Source organism: Panthera pardus, unplaced genomic scaffold (assembly GCF_024362965.1).
Source record: "Panthera pardus isolate Hobbes unplaced genomic scaffold, ASM2436296v1 HiC_scaffold_7, whole genome shotgun sequence".
Lineage (NCBI taxonomy): Eukaryota > Metazoa > Chordata > Mammalia > Carnivora > Felidae > Panthera > Panthera pardus.
The window spans coordinates 32,297,715-32,320,402 of NW_026527002.1; the positions used below are offsets into that span (position 1 = coordinate 32,297,715).

The following is a 22,688-nucleotide window of genomic DNA, read 5'->3' on the forward strand; positions in this document are numbered from 1 at the left end:
ACCTGTAATTTATCACATTTATATTAATGCAATCCAAGTTTAATGGATGTCTTACTTAGGAGTGCTTTTATTTTACATTGTAATGATTTTTCAATCAAAAAATATTAAAGTGTTTTTCATATAAAATACAATTAGGCAAGTGCTCTTTCATACTGTGTTAATGCAATTTACTTATCTGAATGTAAAATCAAGGCTTTATATTTTATCACTGCTGATGTTCATTTTGTTAGTTTTGTTCTATGATCTCTCTTTAAAAATGTCTTTTAAAATTTGTATTCTATTTTCTATTAGCGACCTCTCCCAGACTCCAGCCACCTACCTTCTGGTGACTAATGAATGGGACAGTGTTAAGTTATATCCTAGAAGATCTCTCTCCAGGCCTATATAAATTATATATGTAGATGATGATAAAATAATTAATACTGCTTGAGTGCAGAATTTCAAAGACTTGTAAATCCACCAACCTGTAAGTTTGGTTTCTCTAAGTTGCCTATGTGGCTGGCATAGGAAAATTTATGAAATACCTTGCCAAAATAAAGAATTGTAAGATCAGTATCATTTAACTTATGTACCATGTCTAGTATCAAAACAGGAAATATTTATTTTAGTATTATTTAGTCTTACTAAACTCATGCTAGTTTCTTTTTCTCCTTGTTGTTTTTTTTTTAGAGGGGGAGGGGCAGAGGGAAAGAGAGAGAATCTTAAGCAGGCTCCACATTCAGGGCTCAATCTCACAACCACAACATCATCACCTGAGCTGAAATCAAGAGTCAGATGCTTAGTCGACTGAGCCACCTAGACACCCCAACTCATGATAGTTTCTAAAGAAGATTCCTATGATTAAGTAAGATTAGGCTGTATACAAAAACATTTTATAAGTGTTACAAATACAAATGCATTATAAGAGATTATTAAGGGTTGAAGAAAGATCTGTTTAATAATAGTCTGTTCTAAAATTTTTATTGAACACATTAAACATTCTGGTAAGTTGTTAGAATCTTTAACAACTCCCAGAAAAAGAACTAGTAAAGAATAAATCTCAATAAATATGTATGCAGTTAATGCATGAGTGAATGCCTGTAGTTGATTGTGATGGGCCTTGGGAGCCCATGTGGAACTGCATGCGGCCAATCTGACTGTGAGGATGACTGCAAGGATTGTGGTGTGGGATGGGTTCTTTTGAGTGTACTTGAGAAATAGCAAAGAGAAAATGACAAGCTCAGACCTGTTAACTCTCAACTTAAATCACTACCTGAGAATCAGAGAGGTTCCATATAGCCCTAAACTAAGATCTTATTTCTGGAAACTGCAGGGTTGATATTGCTGAAAATCTGTATTACAATGCTCACTGAATTCAGTCTCAGCAGATTTGTCATATGAAAGGGAAGGCATTAACTGATCAAGAATGGGACTCTGAATCTTGGGATGGGTACGTGTGTTGTTGAATGCTGATGACACTGACACTCTTGAGCCTCCAGATCACTTTGAGACTCCCATCCCATTAGAAGTAGCTTTCCTTCCAGTATCTGAGACTAGCCTTCTGCTTGATAATCTTATGATAACCTTATCTGGGGTGAACATGTGGAAGGAGGATGCCAAAACTTCCTATAACTGTAACTAAGATCAAATCTCATCATGTTCCAAGAGGGATGGGTACATAAAAATTACCCGGGAAGAAATAGCTTACACGTGAAAGAATTCCAAGTCTTTGCAAATATGTTGACTGAAACCTAAGGAATGAATGGGAAAGGAGTCTATGGATGTTAGACCAAGGCAAATGAAATAAAAACCCAAATCTAGCTGAATTCATTGATAAGGGTATATTTGTTGGAGATTCAGGGTTGGGGAGGTAATTAAATTCTTCTTTTAATATTTTTATTGAAATACAGTTGACATATAACATTGTATAATTTTAAGGTGTAAAACATTGACTTGTTACATGCAATATGATACTCACATTGTGTTAGGTAACATATCTATTACATCACATGATAGCATTTATTTTTTGTCATGGGAGCAATTAAGGAGATTCTGTTTTTAAATGGACTAGCTGGTGCAGTAGGAGATGGTTCTGAAGGATTATCTGGTTCATTGGCTTAAAGTTAGACTCCATGACAGTAGCCTATAGTTAACGAAGATATGCTACTTCAGTATGATATGGAGGAAGGAAACCAAAGACTTAGAGATTTAGTAATGTTGGACTGGGGGGCGCCTGGGTGGCTCAGTCGGTTGAGCGTCTGACTTTAGTTCAGGTCATGATCTCACATCTCATGAGTTCGAGCCCCACATCGGGTTCTGTGCTGATAGCTCGGAGCCTGGAGCCTGCTTCAGATTCTGTGTCTCCCTCTCTCGTTGCTCCTAACCCACTCGCATTCTATCTCTGTCTCTCCCAAAAATAAATAAACATTAAAAAAAAAGAAGAAGAAACGTTGGACTGGATTTATTGTGTGCAACTATGCTTCATGAGAAGGTCTGAAAGACATTGCCCTCAGTGAGGCACTGAAAAATATATTAGTGAGGGAACACCTACATTCTTGAAAAACTTTGCGGTTACTTGCCTTTCACGGTCATGCATGATGTAGGGCAGGAATTTTTAATCTAGTACTATTGACATTTTGGAGAGCATAATTCTTTGTTTTGAGGGACTTTTCTGTGAATTGCAGGATGAACTGATCTCTACCCTCCAGATGCCAGCATTACCCTCTCCTGAATCATGACAATCAAAAATGCCTCTAGATATTGTGGATTGTTCCCTAGAGGGAACAAAATTAATCCTGGTTGAGAAGCACTATTTTATAGGGTGATATCTGTATTAGTTTACCATTGCTGCTATAACAAATTGTCAGAGATTTAGTAATTTAAAACAACATAAATTTATTCTACTATATTTCTGGAAGTCAGAAGTCTGAAATAAGTCTCACAGGGCTAAACCCAGGATGTTGGCAGGGCTGCTTCCTTTTTCCAGAAGAAAATCTGCTTCTTGTCTCTTTCAGCTTCTAGAGACAGCTCATGGTCCCTTTCTTTATATTCAACACACAGTGTAGTATCTCTTTCCTCTGACCTCCTGTCTATGTCTTAAAAAGACCCTTAGGATTACATTAGACCTACCCAGACAATCCAGGATAATCTGTCCATCTCAAGATCCTTAACTATATCTACAAGGTCTATTTTACTATGTAATGTAATATATTCACAGATTTCTGATATTAAGATGTGGACATCTTTGCAGGGAGGAAGGGAAGACATTATGCAACCTAGCACACTACTGTTAAAATGGGTACCCTGATCTCAGTGGGCATTATAGGATCTCAGAGTAGCAGGATCCTGTGGCAGCATTTAGTTGCCAAAGACAGGTAGAAACATCTATTTTAAAGGGCAGCAGAGACCCACAGGCCATCAGAATACCTTCGCCCCTGGAGATCTTTGGAGGTAGTAATTGATTATCATGTCCCTAGCAAAATAAATGGGCAGACTAGGAGAATATCACTTGGTCTGTGTAACTGAAAAAGCTCTAGGTCTGGTAGCCATAAACCTGACTCAAGTCTCCACAATGGTGAGCCATGGCTTCTCACTCCATTTCCAGACCTATGTCAATTCACAGATCCAGAGTTCCTTGATTAAAGGGGAGGCCAAGTCCCCATGAGGAAGAAATAAGGTTCTTTTTCACCACTGGTGAAAGTACCCATCAGAAATCTCCCTCTACTCCCTCTTCAAAAGGGTGTGGACCATTTACATACACCACATTTGTGTAATTTTGACCCATTTACAAAGTGACAGGATGCTAGTGTTCAGTGGGGACCAGAAAAAGAGAAGGCTCCACAGCAAGTTCAGGGTGCAGTTTAAATTTCCCTGCCACAAAGAGCTCATGATGTAGCAGATCCAATAATGATACTTCAAGTGTCCATGGCAAAGAGGATTGCTGAATGGAACTTTCAGCAAGCGGACCTCTAGGTTTTGGACTATATATGTGTTCCATCTTCTAAAAATAATTACGCTCCTTTTAAGAAACATCTCTGGTTTGCTATGGGACGTTGCTAGAGACTGAATTCTAGCCATAGGTATCATGTCTACAGGCAGCCTGAGCTTCCCAGCATGAAATGGGCATTGTCTGACTCAGCCAGAAGGTTGGGCATAGGCAGCAGTAATCTCTCAGGAAATACAAATGCTATAAAAGAGATCAAGTTTGGGCAGATTCGGGAAGTTCTGGAAGGTAAAGTGATTTGCAGGAGCAGGTATTTTGGGCTCCATTGACGCAAACCATGCAGTGATTATGACTAGGTGTTTTTTTTTTAATACCCAGAAAATACTTAGAAAATATCACAGCTACTTCTAAGGACAAATTACTGAATTTTCCTGAAGTTACTATTGAGTAGGCCTTATTTCCAGATTGTGCACTGAAATGATTAAGAGTCACATTAATTTGGATTCAAAGTTTAACTTTGCTATTTATTCATACTGAATGTTGAGCGATTTACATAACCATTCTGAGCTGCCTCAATTTCCTCATCTGTAAAATGTGGTATTACCACTACCTCAAAGGATTATTAAGATTAAATAAAATAATTTGTATAAAGTAAATATAGCAGCACAAAACTGTTAGTTTCCTTCTTTTCTTTATCCCATCCCCCCCTCCAGTAACTTAAGAAGAAAGGGATTAATTGCCTTGTGCTTTAATATGTTGAACACAAAACCAATTCATTTGAATTAGGTCAAGCAAAAGTTCAGTCATTTGGCTACTAGTATCCATCCATAATGGAAGTATTATGGTGTGTATTTTTTCCTAGAGGCCATTAGACCGTAGGCCATTTGGATGTCTTTAGAAGAAAGAATGATGATCTTGAATTGCATAGAAAATTTCATACTTTCTCATTCTATACACTTTATTCTTTACCTTTTTCAGAGAAAGTGCTTCTGCAACAAGAAAACTTTTAAACTATGTCCTGATGATATTTCGCTGCATTGGAACAAAAAACTGACAAACTCCCAAAAATATTTACACTATGAAAAAGTGATGGGGCAGGGTATGGACTACAAAAGAAACAAACAATCTCAAAGAGTAGGATATGTTCCCAAATTAGAAACTGAATTTAAACAGTGAATGGTTAAAGATTTTAGAAAGCTATGGCAAAACCAAAGATTTTAAAAATTTCTTTATGTATGCTAGAGCTATTTACTTTTTGGTTTCATGTACATCATATGTATTATATAGCAGTAGGCACTTTTGCTTTCCTTAGCCATTTTATTCATGTACTATAAAAGCATATTTTGACCCTCTGGATGTCTATTCAGAAATAATGTAACTGAGATTTCATACTCATATGATTTTTTTCATATGGTCGCAGACTTTTAAGGTTCAATTATCCAAGTTATTGAAGGGGCAGACTTGGACAGTACATCTTGAGAGTAAATAATCCAAACTTTACTGGGTAATATGGGATTAAAAATAAACTGAGGGGTGCCTGGGTAGCTCAGTTGATTAAGCATCCAACTCTTGATTTCAACTTAAGTCATGATCTCCTGGTTCATGAGATAGAGCCCCAGGTCAGGCTCTGTGCTGGCAGCATGGAGGCTGCTTGGGATTCTCTCTCTCCCTCTCTCTCTGTTGCTACCCCACTCAGCTGTCACTCTCTCTCAAAATAAATGAATAAACGTTGAAAAAAAACTGAAATAAGAGCCAGGCAACAAAATAATTTTTTTCTAGAACCAAGAATTATTATTTTTTGAATGAGTTATTTAAATTATTGAAACTCACTAAGCCTCAGTGTCCCCATCTCTTTACAAGAAGAGAGTTAATGGGGCACCTGGGTGGCTCAGTCGGTTGAGCATCTGACTTTGGCTCAGGTCATGATCTAACAGTTTGTGGGTTCAAGCTCTGTATTGGGCTCTGTGCTGACAGCTCAGAGCCTGGAGCCTATTTCAGATTCTGTGTCTCCCTCTCTCTGTCTCTGTCCCTCCCCCACTCATTCTGTTTCTCAAAAAAATGAATAAACGTTAAAAAAGTAAAAAAATAAATAAAATAAGAGAGAGCCGAGAATGGGAGAAGAGCAGAGCGTCTAAGCAGTACACCCAGCCTCCTCTTCTCGCCACACCTCACTCTCGCAGCCCACCCGCCCTGCTGCCTGCTCGCAGCCCAGAACAGCTTCCACCATGGCCACCTCTGCGAGTCCCCACATGAACAAAGGCATCAAGCAGGTGTACATGTCCCTGCCTCAGGGCGAGAAAGTCCAAGCTATGTACATTTGGATTGATGGTGCTGGAGAAGGCCTGCGCTGCAAGACCTGGACCTTGGAAAGTGAACCCAAGTATATAGAAGAGTTGCCTCAGTGGAATTTTGATGGCTTTAGTACTTTTCAGTTTGAAGGCTCCAACACTGACATGTATCTTGTTCCTGCTGCCATATTTCGGGACCCTTTCTGCAAGGACCCCAAACAGCTGGTGTTCTGTGAAGTCTTTAAGTACAACCGAAAGCCTGCAGAGACCAATTTAAGGCATACCTGTAAACAGATATTGGACATGGTGAGCAATCAGCACACCTGGTTTGGAATGGAGCAGGAATATACTCTCATGGGCACAGGTGGGCCCCCTTTTGGTTGGTCTTCCAACGGCTTCCCTGGGCCCCAAGGTCCATACACTACTGTGGCATGGGACATTGTGGAGGCTCCCTACCAGGCCTGCTTGTACACCAGCATCAAGATTGGTGGGACAAATGCTGAGGTCATGCCTGCCCAATGGGATTCAAGATAGGACACTGTGAAGGAACCGACGTGGGAGATCATCTCTGGATGGCCTGTTTCATCTTGCATCGTGTATGTGAAGACTTTGGAGTGATAGGAACCTTCGATCCTAAGCGCATTCCTGGGAATTGCAATGGTGCCGGCTGCCACACCGACTTCAGCACCAAGGCCATGAGAGAGGAGAATGGTCTGAAGTACATTGAGGAGTCCATCGAGAAACTGAGCAAGCGGCACCAGTACCACATCTAAGCCTATGATCCCAAGGGGGGCCTGGATAATGCCCAGCGCCTAACGGGATTCCACAAAACCTCCAACATTAATGACTTTTCTGCCAGCGTGGCCAACCGAGGTGCTAGCATCCACATTCCCTGGACTGTCGGCCAGGAGAAAGGTTACTTTGAAGACCATCGCCTCTCTGCCAACTGTGACCTCTTTTTGGTGACAGGAGCCCTCATCCGCATGTGTCTTCTCGTTGAAACTGGTGATGAACACTTCCAGTACAAAAACTTAGTAGACTAGACTTGCAGCCATCAAACCCCTAATTCTCCATCCTGCCTCCGTGTTTGCCCCTCTCTTGACTGTCCTAATAGCTGTAACTCAAAGGTCAGAATATCAAGGTCTTTTTTTATTCCTCATGCCCAGTTAACATCTCTTGCTTTCTTTTGACCAGGATAGAAGGGTCAAGTTCTTAATCTTTTTACATCCCCCCCTTTTTTCCCTGTTACTGAAGCTGTCTAGTACATTAGTGGGGAGGAGGTGGGGAGACATAACCACTGTTTCCTTTTAATCAGGTGTGTTTGTCCAATAGGCGTAGCTATCTGGACAGAGCATAGTATTTGTGAAGGGAGGGGGAGAGCTTTTTCTTTGAGGTAGCTGAGTTCTGGGGTGGGGGGATGGGTTACTTACTCTGGGATTAGGTTAGGATTTCCTCTCTTGGTGGATTTTCTCTCTTAGAAATAAGAGTTGGCTGGTCAACTTGAGCATGTTCCTGATGGGTTATTGGGATTATTTTAAGGTGGCACTAGCATGTCGTTAAAGCAGGCCTTTTGATATATTAAACATTTTTTAAAAGTAAAGTAAAATAAAACAAAATAAAATAAAATAAGAGAGTTAATGCTGTTTTACACAACCAATATACTCTTAAGTCTGTGATTATGTTAGGTTTTTCAAAGTGACTATGTTCATATATCTGAATATGACTGTCTTATTTACAGTTCCTTTTTAAATTTCTCCCGTCTCATAGAACAACTTCTTTCCATTCTTCATTTTCATTGAATATGGACATAATCACATCTTAGAGTAATTCAAATTATCAGCATAAGAAATGAACTACAGTATTACTTGCCCTCACTTTTTTCTTCATGACTTCCATAGGACTGAGAGGTCTGTTAGTGATTTAGTTAAAAAGGCCTTCCAAGATCTTTCTGGGCTACACAGTATATTAGAAAGAAACACTTAGGCCATAAGGATCCCTTGAAAGCCTTGTAGCGGTAAAGTGTGTTAATTTTTGCACAAGATGTTTACATTGGTGTTTGCTATTGGTTTGCTATTGGTTTTTTTTTTTTTACAATAGAGGATTCTCAAAATTTGAGTTGTTTCAAATAATATGTTAAATTTTTAAAGGCCTAAGTCCTGCCCCAGATTTACTAGGATTGGGGAGAGTGTTGAGGGAGGGGAGACAGCTCTATTTTTAACAGGCTCCCTAGAAGATTCTCAGGCATCAGATTTACCTATTGCTCTAAACCAGTATTTATGGCATAAATATTGGCACATTGTCTCACTTCATTAGAGATATCATATAATATATTCTTTAAAAACTAGGGCTCCTTTGAGAGTGAAAGAGTGTTCTCTTCAATAATTATGTCAGTATGAAAGGCATAAAACAGGATTTCTGGGACAAAGCAGGACCAACACTTAACATAGACCCTATCTTTGTAGGACCACCAAAAATCTACCTTCAAATCTCACTATGTCGCTTATTGTCCCTATTTAGCTATTTTTTAATGTTACACTTTACATATATTATTAACTCATCATATATTAGTAATATTTTTGTTTTAAACATTTTGCTTCACACAATTAAGAAATTTAAAAATTGGCAAATATCTTGTATTTATCCACATATTTACCATTTCCAGTGTTCTTTGTTTCCATATGTAGACCCAGGTTTCCTTCTGGTGACCTTTTCTTTCTACTGAAAATCATCATGCAGATATGCTAGCAATCAATCTCTTGGCTGCTGGTTGTCTGAATACTTTGTCTTTATTCTTGAAGGACAATTTTGCTGGATAGAGAATTTTTAGCTGGAAGGACAATTTTGCTGGATATAGAATTTTTAGCTTGGCAGGTTTTTTACTGCTCTTTCAAAATGTCATTCCATTGATTTCTAATTACATTTTCTGACGAAAAGGCTATGATGATCTTTGCTCCTATGTGCAAATAAAACAAAAAGTCTTCTCTCATCAAGTTGCTTTTAAGAGTTTCTCTTTTTCATTGGTTTTCAGCAGTTTGATTAGGATATGCTTTGGTATGGCTATCTTTTAATTTATCTGGCTTAGGATTTTGACAGGTTTATTGGTTCCATTAAATTTAGAATATTTTTCAAATATACTTTCTGCTTTCCCCTTCTGTCTTAAACACCAATTTATGTATTTTAAACATCTTGATATTTTTTATCAGGTTTCTGAAGTACTTGTAATTTTTTTTTCCATTTATTTTTCTCTGTGATTCAATTTGGCTATTTGATACTGCTGTGTCTTCCATGATCAATTTGGAGGTAGTCTCCAGTCAGCTATTAATTCCATCCATTAAGTTCTTCACTTCTGATACTGTGGTTTTTAATCCAAAGAAGTTCACTTTGGCTTTTTAATATACCTTTCATTTCCCCTTCATTATATTCATGTTTTCCTTTAAATCTTTAGCTTGTTTGTAATCTCTCTTTTGAAGTCCATCCTGAAAACAAACAACCTCATTAAAAAATGGCCAGAGACCTTAACGAACACTTCACCGAAGTCATATGTGATCATCAGGGAAGTGCAACTTGAAACAACAATGAGATACTTACTACACACCCATTAGAATGGCCAACAACCTCATGCAAACCCTTTGCAGACTTCTGGATGTCTTTCTCCAATGCTTAGATATCCCAACCACCTCCATTCTCTCCCGCATACATCTCTGCCTCCTCAACTCAAAAAGCCTGCTCTCTCTGCTCAGCTGCATCCTTTGCCTACCTTTCCTATGCAATGATCTAGCAAGTGTCTCCTGGCAGAAAGCCAGTTCACTTCACATTTCCTTTTCTGGGTATTCTGTCCTGTGTTTTCTGCTGTTAAATGTCTGAACGTGTTTGTTTCACATACATTGTTCAGGTTTTAGGGCAAGGTGATTTTAGTAACTCTGTCATGGCTGAAAATGGGAATAAATGATGCTTTATCTTGCATTTTTAAACCATCATCAAATCTAAATTTTTGGGTTTGTCTCCATTGTTTTGTCATCAGACTAAAGTTGATTAAGAATTCTAATCATGGGGCCACCTGGGTGGCTCAGTCCCTTAAGCATCAGACTTCTACTGAGGTCATGATCTCGCTGTTTGTGAGTTCAAGCCCTGTGTTGGGCTCTGTGCTGACAGTTCAGCCTGCTTTGGATTCTGTCTCTCTCTCTCTCTCTCTCTCTCTCTGCCCCTCCCCTATTCTCTCTCTCTCAAGAATAAATAAACATTAAAAAAATTAAAAAAAAGAATTCTCATCATATTCTTCTCTTTTGTGTCCGTAATTGAACCCTTATTTATGTGACATATAAGAGTTTCAGGAATGAAGAAAATTCTGGCCATTTTCACCCAGTATCACAATAGTCATAACAGTGTTTTTTTTTAATTTTCATTTCACTCCCTTCATTATGTAGAGGTCTTCAACCTCAGATTTGTGAATGAAAAAGAAAAAAAATGACTGTGGTTTATAATAATGACATTATATTCTTATTTTACAATTGAAATTAAAAGTCTTTTCTATTCAAAGTATTTCTATTTATTTTGTTACTGAATCTCCCATTGAAATCTCATGTATGTCTGTTTCTTTTTTATTTATAAGTCAAAATTAAATACAGGTGTCTATTGTTTGTTTATAATCAAATATAAATACAAAATATTGTATTTGAAATATATGCCTTTATGTGAAACACGAAAAGTTCATTTTAAAACAACTTTATTTTTTTTAATTCTTTTTAATGTTTATTTTTATTTTTGAGAGACAGAGAGTGAGAGAGACAGACCTCGAGAGGGGAAGGGCCAGAGAGACAGGGAGACACAGAATCTGAAACAGGCTCCAGGCTCTGAGCTGTCAGCACAGAGCCCGATGCGGGGCCTGAACTCACGATCTGCAAGATCATGACCTGAGCCGTAGTCGGACGCTTAACCGACTGAGCCACTCAGGCGCCCCTTAAAACTCCTTTAAAAAGGGGATGCCTGGGCGGCTCGGTCGGTTAAGCGTCCAACTTCGGCCCAGGTCATGATCTCACCAAGACTGGTGAGTTTGAGCCCCGCATCAGGCTCTATGCTGACAGCTCAGAGCTTGGAGCCTGCTTCAGATTCTGTGTCTCCATCTCTGTCTGCCCCTCCCCTACTCTCACTCTCTCTCTCAAATAAATAAATAAATAAATAAATATTTAAAAAATGTTTGAATTCCTTTAAAATGTAACTAAAGATAGTTTGAAAGGCTGGCTTCTTTCCGTAGAATCCCAGAAGGGGTACAATTGTTTTTGCTTTCGTTTAGTTTGAGAATACATTTTTCCATGAGGCAATTTACTTTACATTTTTAGACATTAGTACTGGTCAATAATTGTCTAATGCAGCATGGAAAGTATTCTTCCTCACAAGATGGGGGAGGACAGTTCAGTCAATAAAGGATCATTCTTTGGGGATTTGTCTTGCTGATACAGCAGAAGCTGGGTCCAAACGCACAGGTACATCAATTTGTGCCATAATGCACACAGACTTGAACATTCCCTTCTTTATTTATTAATCAGGTCAAGATAATGGGCGAGAATTCTCTCTTGCATATCCAAGAGTCCATACTAGAAAATTAAGTGAATAAAAAAATTACGAGAAGTTATGTCAGCAATCTTGCTTCTGAGACAGCAAGTAACTGAAGGCAGCTTCAACTTTAATGACTACAGGTTTTGGAAATCAAAATACTGGATGCAAAGTAAATGATTATCCTATCACACCCTGCCTTAATTATAAAAAAGAAGAATATTTCATAATAGTTTATCCAATAGTTAATATTAAAAGTAAAGTGTCACAGGCATAGATTTGATCATAAAATAACATACCATCAGCAACAATCAGTATATTTTTTTCTTCGATCATTTATTTGTTGGTTTGAAAAAAAGACTCATTAAAACTTTCAGTTTAGACTGAAGAAGAGAGAAACTTTATTTACGTAAGCCATAAAATCTTTGTTAATTTCTTCTTTACCTGAGAACTATGCATAAAACACGAAATGAATTTAAAGATTAAGGAATACTGTAAAGTAGTTATAACTATAGGAAATACTTTTGAAAGCATGCATTTTGATTACTGTCAGTAAAATTTAGTTGCACAGCTAGATGTTTATGTTTATTTGAAATTACATGAGAACACATGGCTGGAATTTAGAAAAAATTGTGCCAACTTGTATTTTGCCTGTGATGGTAGATAAATCAGTAGCTGAATTGGACTGCAGATGCATTTGCTTCTTGTAATCAGAATTGAATGCCTTCAGGTAATACATTTGCTCTCCAGGTTACATAGGTGTCCCCACTCCCAAGAGCAGTATGGCTTGAGATTAAGGCCACTGTCTCTGGTAGTAGACAGCTCGAAATTGAATCCCGCATTTGTTTACTGTGTGACCTTGGGCACATTACTCAGTGCTTTAGTTTATTTATCTGTAAAATGTAGAGAATCATGGTGTCTCCCTCACAGCATTTGTGTGAAGGTTAAATGAATATATTGTATATTGCCTAACATAATACCTGGCATATAGCAAGCCAGCAACGATTTTCACAGTACTAGTAGCAGTAATAATACAAATACATTTTACCTGCCTGGCTCCTGAAGGCACTTGAATTTGTAAATCTCAGTCAGATTTTTATACCGTTCTAGAACATAACGACTATTGGTCATTGGCAGAACTGGCCAATCTGATTTCGGGTCTACCAGCATCTATTTCTCTTTTTGTAATTCCACCTCCTTGACTGTCTTCTTGTTCACTGAACTTTTGACTGTACATGGAAGCTGACAGGTGTTTTCCCAGAGGTGACACCGACCGCTTCACACAGCTGTTATCTGACAGTGTTCAGGGCTTTCTGAGGAGAGCGCATGATGGAAAGGCCATCAGACAAGCAAGCCAACAGTTGCATTTGGCATAATTACACACTTCTCGAGGGAAGGAAACAGTCAATCTCACAGTTTTTAGTCAGGTTGACACTATCCACCTATTTTGCAAGGTACATTCACAAAGTTCAAATAGTTGATTGACTGAAGCTGAGAAGAAAAGGCTAAATGTCAGGCTTTTAAGATGAAACCCGTGGCAGCTCTCAAGCAGCCTGGCAGATAGAGTGAAGTCTGGAATTAAGAGTGACAGAGGAACGGATGGCAAGTGGTAAAGGGAAGCCCCAGTTTGCCGGAAAAAAGAAGTCAGCCTGCAGTTAGAGTGCGTGGGTTTTGATGAGGGGTAGAAAGGCTAAAATGTATACTAATTTGTATGTGCACAGCTATTTTAACATTCAAAGAAAAACTTCCACAATTTAACTAAAATCTTGAGATCTTCTTATGTTTGAAATGTTAATATGTTTTTTAACAGTGCCTAAGATATTTCGATTCCATTTAAAGATCATTTTATCACATTTTTATCACTCTGATCTCTGGTTTCAGAGATGTGAAAATCTAGGAAAATATAAATCAGTTCCATTGGTAAAAGGTCAGAGTGGAGAGAAAAGAAATTTAAAGTTAATGAGAAAATAAAACATGTGAAAAGTTTTGATTCATGCTATTTAGTGTAAAATTAAAGAATTTAAAATAATGAGAATTTTAAATAGTTACAAAGAAATAGTAAATAAAGCATCTTTGCTTTAATAAAATTCAGTATCTAATGTGACTCCATTAGCTTTACTGTGTGTTTCTAAAACCAAGTCTTTTTTGTTGTTGTTGTCCCTATTTTAGAGTGATAGCAATTAAAATTCACATATTAGTGACTTGGGTTATAGAAGTCATTAGGAAAACCAAAATCAGTCTTCTTGCTTTTCATTATTGCAGGAAGTTATGGCAAGATGAGGACGATTAATTAGATTCTATTCTATTTCTTTATTTAGTAAGTATCTAATAGTTTAAGAAAGAATAATAGTTTAAGCTAGTTCTGTCCAATAAATATGTCACTCGAAACACAGTTAAATTTTAAATTTTCTTGGAGTCAAAGTAACAATAATAAATAAAAGACACAGGTGAAAATTACTTTGTGAGATATTTTATTTAACCCACTAGCCAAATTTTATCATTTCAATGGGTAATCAATATAAACACTATTGAGACAGTGTCCAAAATAGTGTTTGAGTGGTTAATCAATGTAAATTATCAGTGGGGTTTTTTTTTTACATCTCTTTTCATAATAAGTTTTCAAATTGGTGTGTATTTCACATTTAGACACATCTCAATTTAATCAATAGCCACATGGGGCTAGGGACTAGCTACCATGAACAGCACAGATTTAGATCATTTTACCTTCATCCCACTCATTCATTCATTATGTGCTTGAAATCCATAAATGAAATATTAATTGATTGCCCATGTATTTTATTCTCTATATTGAAGACTAAAATATATTTTCAAGTCCTTTTTGGTAATGGTCTGTTACAGTTAAAGAATCTCTGCTGTCAGAGGCATATCTTATCATTATGACTATCGTTAAAATTATTAAACAGCATTGTTCCAGTTGCTGTTACTGCATAACAGATTACCCCAAATTTTATCAAGATAAGACGACTACTTTATTATACTCACAGATTGTGTGGTCAGTATCTAAAAGGGCAGAGCAGGAGTGATGTGTTGCTGATACACAAATTCTGCAGAACGGCTCAGTGTTTGGGAACTAGAGTCACCTGGAATCTTTGTTCGTTCATATATCTGGTGCCTAATTCAGGAGACTGCAAAGACAAAAACTGTCAGCCGAAGCACCTGCTTGTGGCTTCTCAGTGTCGCCTGGCCTCACAGCCTGGTAACTCTGTGGTTAGACTTTTTCCATGTGCGCTCAAGGCTCCAAGGGCAGGTGTTCCGGCAAGTAGGACCCAAATTGCATTGCCTTATAGGGATTAGCCTTAGAAAGACCACAGTGTCGTTTCCTCTCCTTTCTATTAGTTCCAGATAAGCCAAATTCAAAAGGAGTTGGTAGAGACCTCACCTTTCCATTTGAGTGTCAGAGAACTTGAGAACATGTTTTAAAACCACTGTATAGTTTTGCTTTCTGATGATTTGTTTCCCCATATCCATAGTTATGTGTGATATATGAAATATGTTTGGTCTCTATCTATTCTAACTCCAGATGTTCACTCACTGTACACAGAGATTCACCAGAGATTTAATTTCTGCATGCCCAGAGTCTGACATAACACCACCTTGTTGCACATATAATTTATAGGGTAGTGAGAACTGCATTAACCGATAACATGGTAAGTATTCTGCAGAGGCTTGGCACACTATGTGTTCAGTAACTGTTAGGTTTAAATGTCTTAGAAAGCTATTAATATAATGATGAATCTTTGTTTAAGTTCCAGCTCCAAATCTCGCTTTAATTAAGTTACTAGAGGGGCAGTGGGTGGGGGGATGGGCTAACTGGGTGATAGGCATTAAGGAGGGCACTACTTGGGATGAGCACTGGGTGTTATATGTAAATGATGAATCACTGAAACCAATACTACACTTTATGTTAACTAACTTGAATTTAAATAAATAAATACATAAATAAATAATAAGATGATTTATTGTATACAAAGAAAAGTTACTGGAATTCTCTAAACATCTATTCCCCTTTTGTTATTAAAGATAATATTAGCCCATTTTATAGGATATCAATAGTATTAAATGGAATAATCCATGCAAAATGCTTATTATAGTATCTGGTATACAGTAAGCAATGTATTTTATGAAAATTTGTCCAGAAATTGTCATTATGACAAATTTCTCAATGGATTATTCCACAGAGAAAAGACTTTTAATCAACACTATGGAGTAGTTATCTATCCCAATCAATAGAGGACATTCTGTAACAGTTTAATTATGATATATTTTATTGCATAATATTATTTGTGTTTTTGAAATAGTCTACAACTAATCAGACCAAGTAAATTTCCAGATTGATATAATCACCAGGCAGCCACTTAAAGCATTTATAATCAATTATATAAAATTAGGGTAATGAGGTGTCTTTTTTTTTTTTTTTTTACTGATACTTATTTTAGTGTAAAACAGAAGAAAAGAGTTCCACACAAAGCTTCATTGTGATTTCCCTATCTATAAACTTCAGTGTATCTGAGTCCTTCCTAAGTGGCTAACAAATTGCCGGTGATTTGCTGTTCATATATGGTTAACCATAACTTCATACTCCAACAGTGCTATCACACTGTGGTATCACAGTGATTATCACTGGTTAATGTTAACCAATAAATATCAAAGAATGCTTAAATCATAATGATAACTACTGTTACAGCAAATTTAACTTGGCCTTTTGTTCAAATTATACTTTTATTTTCTGAAGAGTATAAAGGCATAAATCCGCAAAGAATCATACTATCTTGGTAATGATATATCAGGCTGGCATGTGAACCACAGTTCTTTCCCCATTCTATAATGTAACTGAAACCAAGTGCACTTACTTGTTAAAGGCTCTCTAGGCTGTCAGTTCTTCACATGACCCATGTGATTTGTGCTGCTAAAAATATTGAATATTTTCCAGAACATTGCTATTATCCTCCTATTTATAGTTCACAGATGATGGTAAGAAAACTATTTAAAAATCTAGATGGTGTTTGGTGAAAACACCAGTTAGATACGAGGAAAGCTATGTTCCAGTCCTCTCAGCTGCTAACAAAGTAACTGACTTTGAACTTGTCCTTAACCCCTCCATAAGGGGTTAGTGTGGTCTAGAACCTATTAGGGCAATAACCTACAAATAAGTTCATAAAATATGCTATAGATTTATGCCTCATTGTAATTACCAATATTAAATATATACTTTTTATAACTAAATGCTACCTGTAATTTGGGATGCTATGAGACACTAATTTAAATTTCCTTTACTCCTAAGTAATTGATTACATTCTTGATTTATTTCTTGACTCCATCTATCTTAGTGTCCACACTAAGACACTGAGCTGCCTTAGTAACAGAATCAATGGTAGTGATTTGGTCTTTGATTTCCTTGTCCCTGTGTTCTACTTATCTGGTGAAACTGGTCCAACATTTTCTTGGTCTTCTAACAAATAACAATGCTTTCTTTATGAAGTAAAATAACATTATTGACTTCTTGCTCTTCATTTTACATGTGTCCCTACTGAAATCAGAATTGTGAGTGGCTAGGTTAAGAATGCTTCCAGATTGTTGATTTGGAAGGTTTTCCAAACTAATTGTTGATTTCCTGAATATGAGTAATAAAATCAGTTGATGAAAGCTGTATCTTTCAGCTGTAGTAAACTTTCTTCCTGTTTACTTTCAGATCTTATGATGAAATTGTTTTACAATTCTGGTAGAGTGAAGGAAACATCCCTGAACAATTATACAACTTACTAAATAAAACCAACATTTTTGATGAAATAGTATGTATTCAGTGAGAAAGATTCAGAGTCTGACTATAACCCATGATTGCAAAGTCAAGCTAACTCACATATTGAGTGATAGTGGATATATTGTTAATTACAAAAAATCTGGATGATATGAAAACAGATGGAAACAAATGTAGTACAGTCACATAATTTTTTTTACCTTTCTTAAATATCTTTCAAGGGGTGCTTGGGTGGCTCAGTCAAACATCTGACTTCAGCTCAGGTCATGATCTCACAGTTCATGGGTTCAAGCCCCGCATCGGGCTCTGGGCTGACAGCTCAGAGCCTGGAGCCTGCTTCAGATTCTGTACCTCCCTCTCTCTCTGCCCTTCTTCCGCTTGTGCTCTGTCTCTCTGTCTCTCTCTCAAAAATAAATAAATGTTAAAAAATATATATCTTTCTAGATTTAAAATTTAATAAATATATTTAGGGATGTATTTAATTTAATAGAGATTTAATCATTTTGGTTATTTATTATTCTTTTTAAAAGTTATTAATATTTAAATGTAATTAATTTCAAGTTTCTTTTCCCATGAAATAATATCATTTTGTAATCACTGAGATATGCAGTAGCAAAAGAAGCTTGATTAAAGCTTGTGTTAAAGATTCATGAATTAAAAAAAAAGGAAATAATGATCACATAGAGATAATAGATCCGCTAAAACACATGTCTTTCCATCTCCTATATCTTCTTAGGATCATAAAGACACTGCTAGAAAGGTGATTTTTCACTTCCATTTAAAGCCTTTTATGAATAGCTATCCCCGGAGCAACTCTGTTCTATGCCATGTTACTCAGAATCTAGGATAATGCAGCCCTTGTTTCTGCCTTACTAGTTGTTCAGTGATGAATGTATTCAGGGTCCTTCCTTGACTTGAGACATTTGTGTCAACCTTCTCCCAGAATGTGTGCTTGAGTCCTGATGGCTGTTACAGGTATTTTTTTTTTTATAATGGTGATGAAATTGCATTAAGCAATTTAGAATCTTTCACTTTCCTTTTAAGTATTAGGTATTGATGTATATGCCATGATGTCACTCATTCTTTCCCTGAATGCATTAACCTTCATTCTCTATGTTTGTGTCTGGTCTGTCTGTCTAATTTAGAATAAAAGCCCTGTGGGAAAAGTCTAATTTGGTGCTGTGTACATTCTAAAGTCATTGCATGAGCTCAGTAAATGTTTATTAATGAATATAATTGTCAACATTATTAGTGGATATTATTGATTCGTAGTAGTGATGATAATCTGCATTTAGTATAACTGGAAGGAGGTGCTAGACCTAAGTTTTTAATGAGGGAAATACAAGTAATGTGTGTGTCTGCATTAAGTGTAAATACATACACACACACATATTGCATATACATATATGTGTATATATATTGAACAACTATTGCTTTTCATGTCCACACTGTAATATAAAATATTTTCAGATGAACATTTTATGCTTCATTTAAATATACTTTAATAATCATGAAAATAAGCAAAACACATCTAAATGTTTGCATTGTCACATGACTTAATTCAGAAAATTCTTATTATTTTTATATTACCACATGCCAAATGCACCTATTAATCTGCTGTATATTGGAAACAAAGGAGGAACAAGAAATGGTCCCTATCTTCAAGATACCCATCATGCAAAGTACACACAAGTAAGTTGGTACTTGCAGCCCAGGGTGCTGAATGCTGAGATATAGTGTCAGGTTGGAAAAAGGAAAGGTATGGAATCCCTTAGCACGTGTGCTTTTTAGAATATTTTCCTGATTCCAATAGGGCACCAGCCTTGTTTTGAGAACTACCATGTGCTAGCCAAATTTAAGCTTTTAAGAACCTAGAGGTGTTCGATTTCCATTTTCACGTGAGAAAACCAACTTAAAAGAATTTGTGATGAACAATGAAGATGACAGAGCAGAAGTTTAAATCCAGTTCTGACTTAATCAAGGCCTAAATTCTATCTCCTTAATAATTCCCTAAATAAAGCCTTAAGATCCAATCTGTTAGAAAATTAGGAAGCTTTCCCTCATTTGATGTATTGATAAATGTATAATGAACCTATAATTTGAATTACAGATGGTTATTATCCAGAGAAGCAACTATTTAAATGCTTGGTCTTAAGCTAATATGGCAAAGTTGAACTGGAAAATAATACTAAATAATGTTTTCTTTTCTTTCAAAAACTGTCCACTGCAGGTTTCTGGTGGTCCTAGGGCTAAAGGTTAATCTCATATTCTTATTTTTTATAAGCATATTTCATGGCCTGATAATGCTCTGGACTTATTGAAGAGGCATGTTCTTTCCTATGTTTTGACCCAGTATTGTTAGAGTCCCACATAATATATTTTTGTGATTCTTATATCGCTGTAAGAAAATTATATGACTCATTTTGGTTCACTTTGTCTGGATTAAGGAGCAACATTGGTGTCTCAGCTGTCCAAGCCTGAAAAATGGATTGCCACTAAACGTATCATTAAGCACAACAATCAGTAACTTCAGCAAAGGCTTCAAGTAGCAATGCTCGTGCTTAAGGAGGAAAAAAGTAGGGATGTAGCCCAGTTAAATACAAATTTATTTGTACTTGATGTTGCATTTTATCTGTTCATAGAACATAGGGTCATAGAATAAATATACATTAAAAGTGGATCTTTTCTTCATTCATTCTAATGGCAAAACTGAAATACAGCCTTTTCAGCTAAATGTTAGAGTATCAGAGTAGATTTTCTGTTAATTCCTACATTTACTTGAAGTTGCAAGCTTCTTTGAGATGGAGTGGCAAGATAATAAGTCTTAGAGAATCACTCATGTTTTTAAGGCTTTGATAACTGACTTTAACCTACAATTCATTTTGTCTTCAAAGTGATCACATTGAATTTCAGAAGTATTATATTACTTTTTAAATCTTATTTTTAAATACTTGTTCCTCAGATGGTGTTCTAGCAGTACTTATTCCATAAGATATAATAAATAAAAATAAGTAGCTTATATAAAAAATGTGTAAATAAAATTAAATAAGTATATATTTTTTCTATAGCGCTTTTCAGAATTTTTTTTCTCCCAGGGAAGAGATATAGTATGCAGCATTTCCAAACTTATTCCAGTAGGAGAACTTTTATGATTAAGAATCAAAATGAAGGATATTCTAGGGAAAACACTGTAACATGCTGTAGTTATTAACTGAAATTTTAAATTAAGTACTTATATGAAATATAAGGACCAATTGAATGGGACCTTCTAGATGTCTCAGATTATTGCTGAAACCCCAATAATCAAACAACAGATGATGAATAGTCTACACTCTACTAAGAATGTCTAAACACATTCATAATAACTGCCAACAGATGTGCTCAGTAGCTTTTAACTCTCCTTCCACCCATATAAGAGAGGGCCAGAAATTCAAAAGAATGGTGGCATGGAAAGCCATGGAAGTAGAGTTGTCAGCTTCATGGAGAATATTGTGTGATTTCATATGCCCACCTCTATTTCTATTGATGCCACCCCACTTTCTCCACCCCCCACACACAGGAGGATACTGATACTTTCTCCTCTAAGCCAAGGGAATACTTTTAAAATTTTGGGGTCTTCTGGAAGGTCTAGGCTAGTATTATTCTCCTCAGTTGATGAAGTACTCAGCTACAGCAATGTGTAGAACTAACATTGCATTTGAGGGACACTCAGTAAGATAATTCTTGAAAGAGCTTGGCTCAGGTCATGACATTAAGGAATGTACATGAACATAGTGACTATTACCTGATTCCCATGCCCTGGTTTTGTTCCAAGCTTGGTTTTGTTTAAAAAAAAAAAAAAAAAAAAGAGGGGGCAGGGGGCAGGATAAGGGAAAAGGTCTGTATTTCTGCATTTGCGGAATATGTACAATGTAGGGGCACCTGGATGGCTTAGTCAGTTAGCTTCCTACTTCGGCTCAGGTCATGATTTCGCAGTTTGTGAGTTTGAGCCCTGCGTCAGGCCCGGGGCGGACAGCTCAGAGCCCAGAGCCTGCTTCGGATTCTGTGTCTCCCTCTCTCTGCCCCTCCCTGCTCACGCTCTGTGTCTCTGTCTCTGTCTCTCTCTCTCTAAAATAAATAAACATTTTTTAAAAGAACATTAAAAAAAAGAATATGTACAACGTATAAGTTTGCAGTCGATGAAATGATTCAAGTGATCAACATGACTTGAACATAAGAGCTACTAGATGAGGCAGAAAGAAGCTGTAAGGTGTGCCACTGGGAGAGGTTGCTGGGATGGATGGGATGTTAAAGCACACATAGCACATTTGAGGGACTGTGCAGTCCTATGCAAAGGGAATATGTTCTGGGCAGTGTCTCTGAAGAAGGCACAAATGTGCCCTATGCAAAGGCTGGCGTTTTTAGATGTGCCATAGTGGAGGGCATGGTGAGGTGGTCAACAAGCTTTAGCCAAGTGAGAACTACAGAGAAATTAGTACAAAGGCTTTTTGCATATCTGCCTTAAATTCCCTTTCCTTGCACTGACCCTGGAAAATACAGAGTTGTAGAGCTAAAGACTAAGTCCCACTTCCTTCCCCACTGGGGGTTCCAGACCCAAAGTTGAACCCCAAAATGAAGGAGGAAAAGTACAGTTAACTGGATGTAAATGTGAAATTTAGATTTACTTAGGACTGGAGTTATTAATAATTGTTTGAGTTGTTTTTGTTTTTGTCCTTTCCCTCACTCTCCAGTATAGGACTCATTCTAATCATTGACAATGACTACAAGGCTACAAAATCTCATGGAGGTGTTTCAAGGGATCTGAAAGGGAATCCCCAAAAGCATATTGAACATATGGGTTTGAAAAAATAAAGCTTTTTTCTAATTGTATCCTTTTAGATTCAGCCTGTCCAATATGCCAGTTATAGACATTATGTTTAATTTCCATGTCACTAATTTTATGTTAAATTAGCAGGTTATTGTATTATTTAGTTAAAATAATACAAGTTTACTAACTTCAGATGAGATTAATCCTACAACAAACTTAGAAATGGCATATATTTTACATACAGGTGCATAATTTATATATAATGGTTTATGAAATATTAATGAACATAATTGTGAAAAAATATATTTTAGAACATCAGATTAGGTTCAGGAAAATACTTTTAAA

At 36.7% G+C, this 22,688-nt stretch overlaps 2 protein-coding genes across 8 annotated transcripts in view; both read left to right on the forward strand.

Annotated features, from left to right (window-relative positions):
* The window catches only part of RALYL (RALY RNA binding protein like), a 708,789-nt gene that overhangs the window by 361,373 nt on the left and 324,728 nt on the right, over positions 1-22,688 (forward strand). The gene's annotated exons all lie outside the window — the stretch shown is intronic.
* Positions 5,978-7,369, forward strand: LOC109269427 (glutamine synthetase-like). Its single transcript, XM_053896224.1, is given in 2 exon segments — positions 5,978-6,730; positions 6,733-7,369. Coding segments are annotated over 2 exon segments (1,104 nt in total). The 5' UTR covers positions 5,978-6,147; the 3' UTR covers positions 7,254-7,369.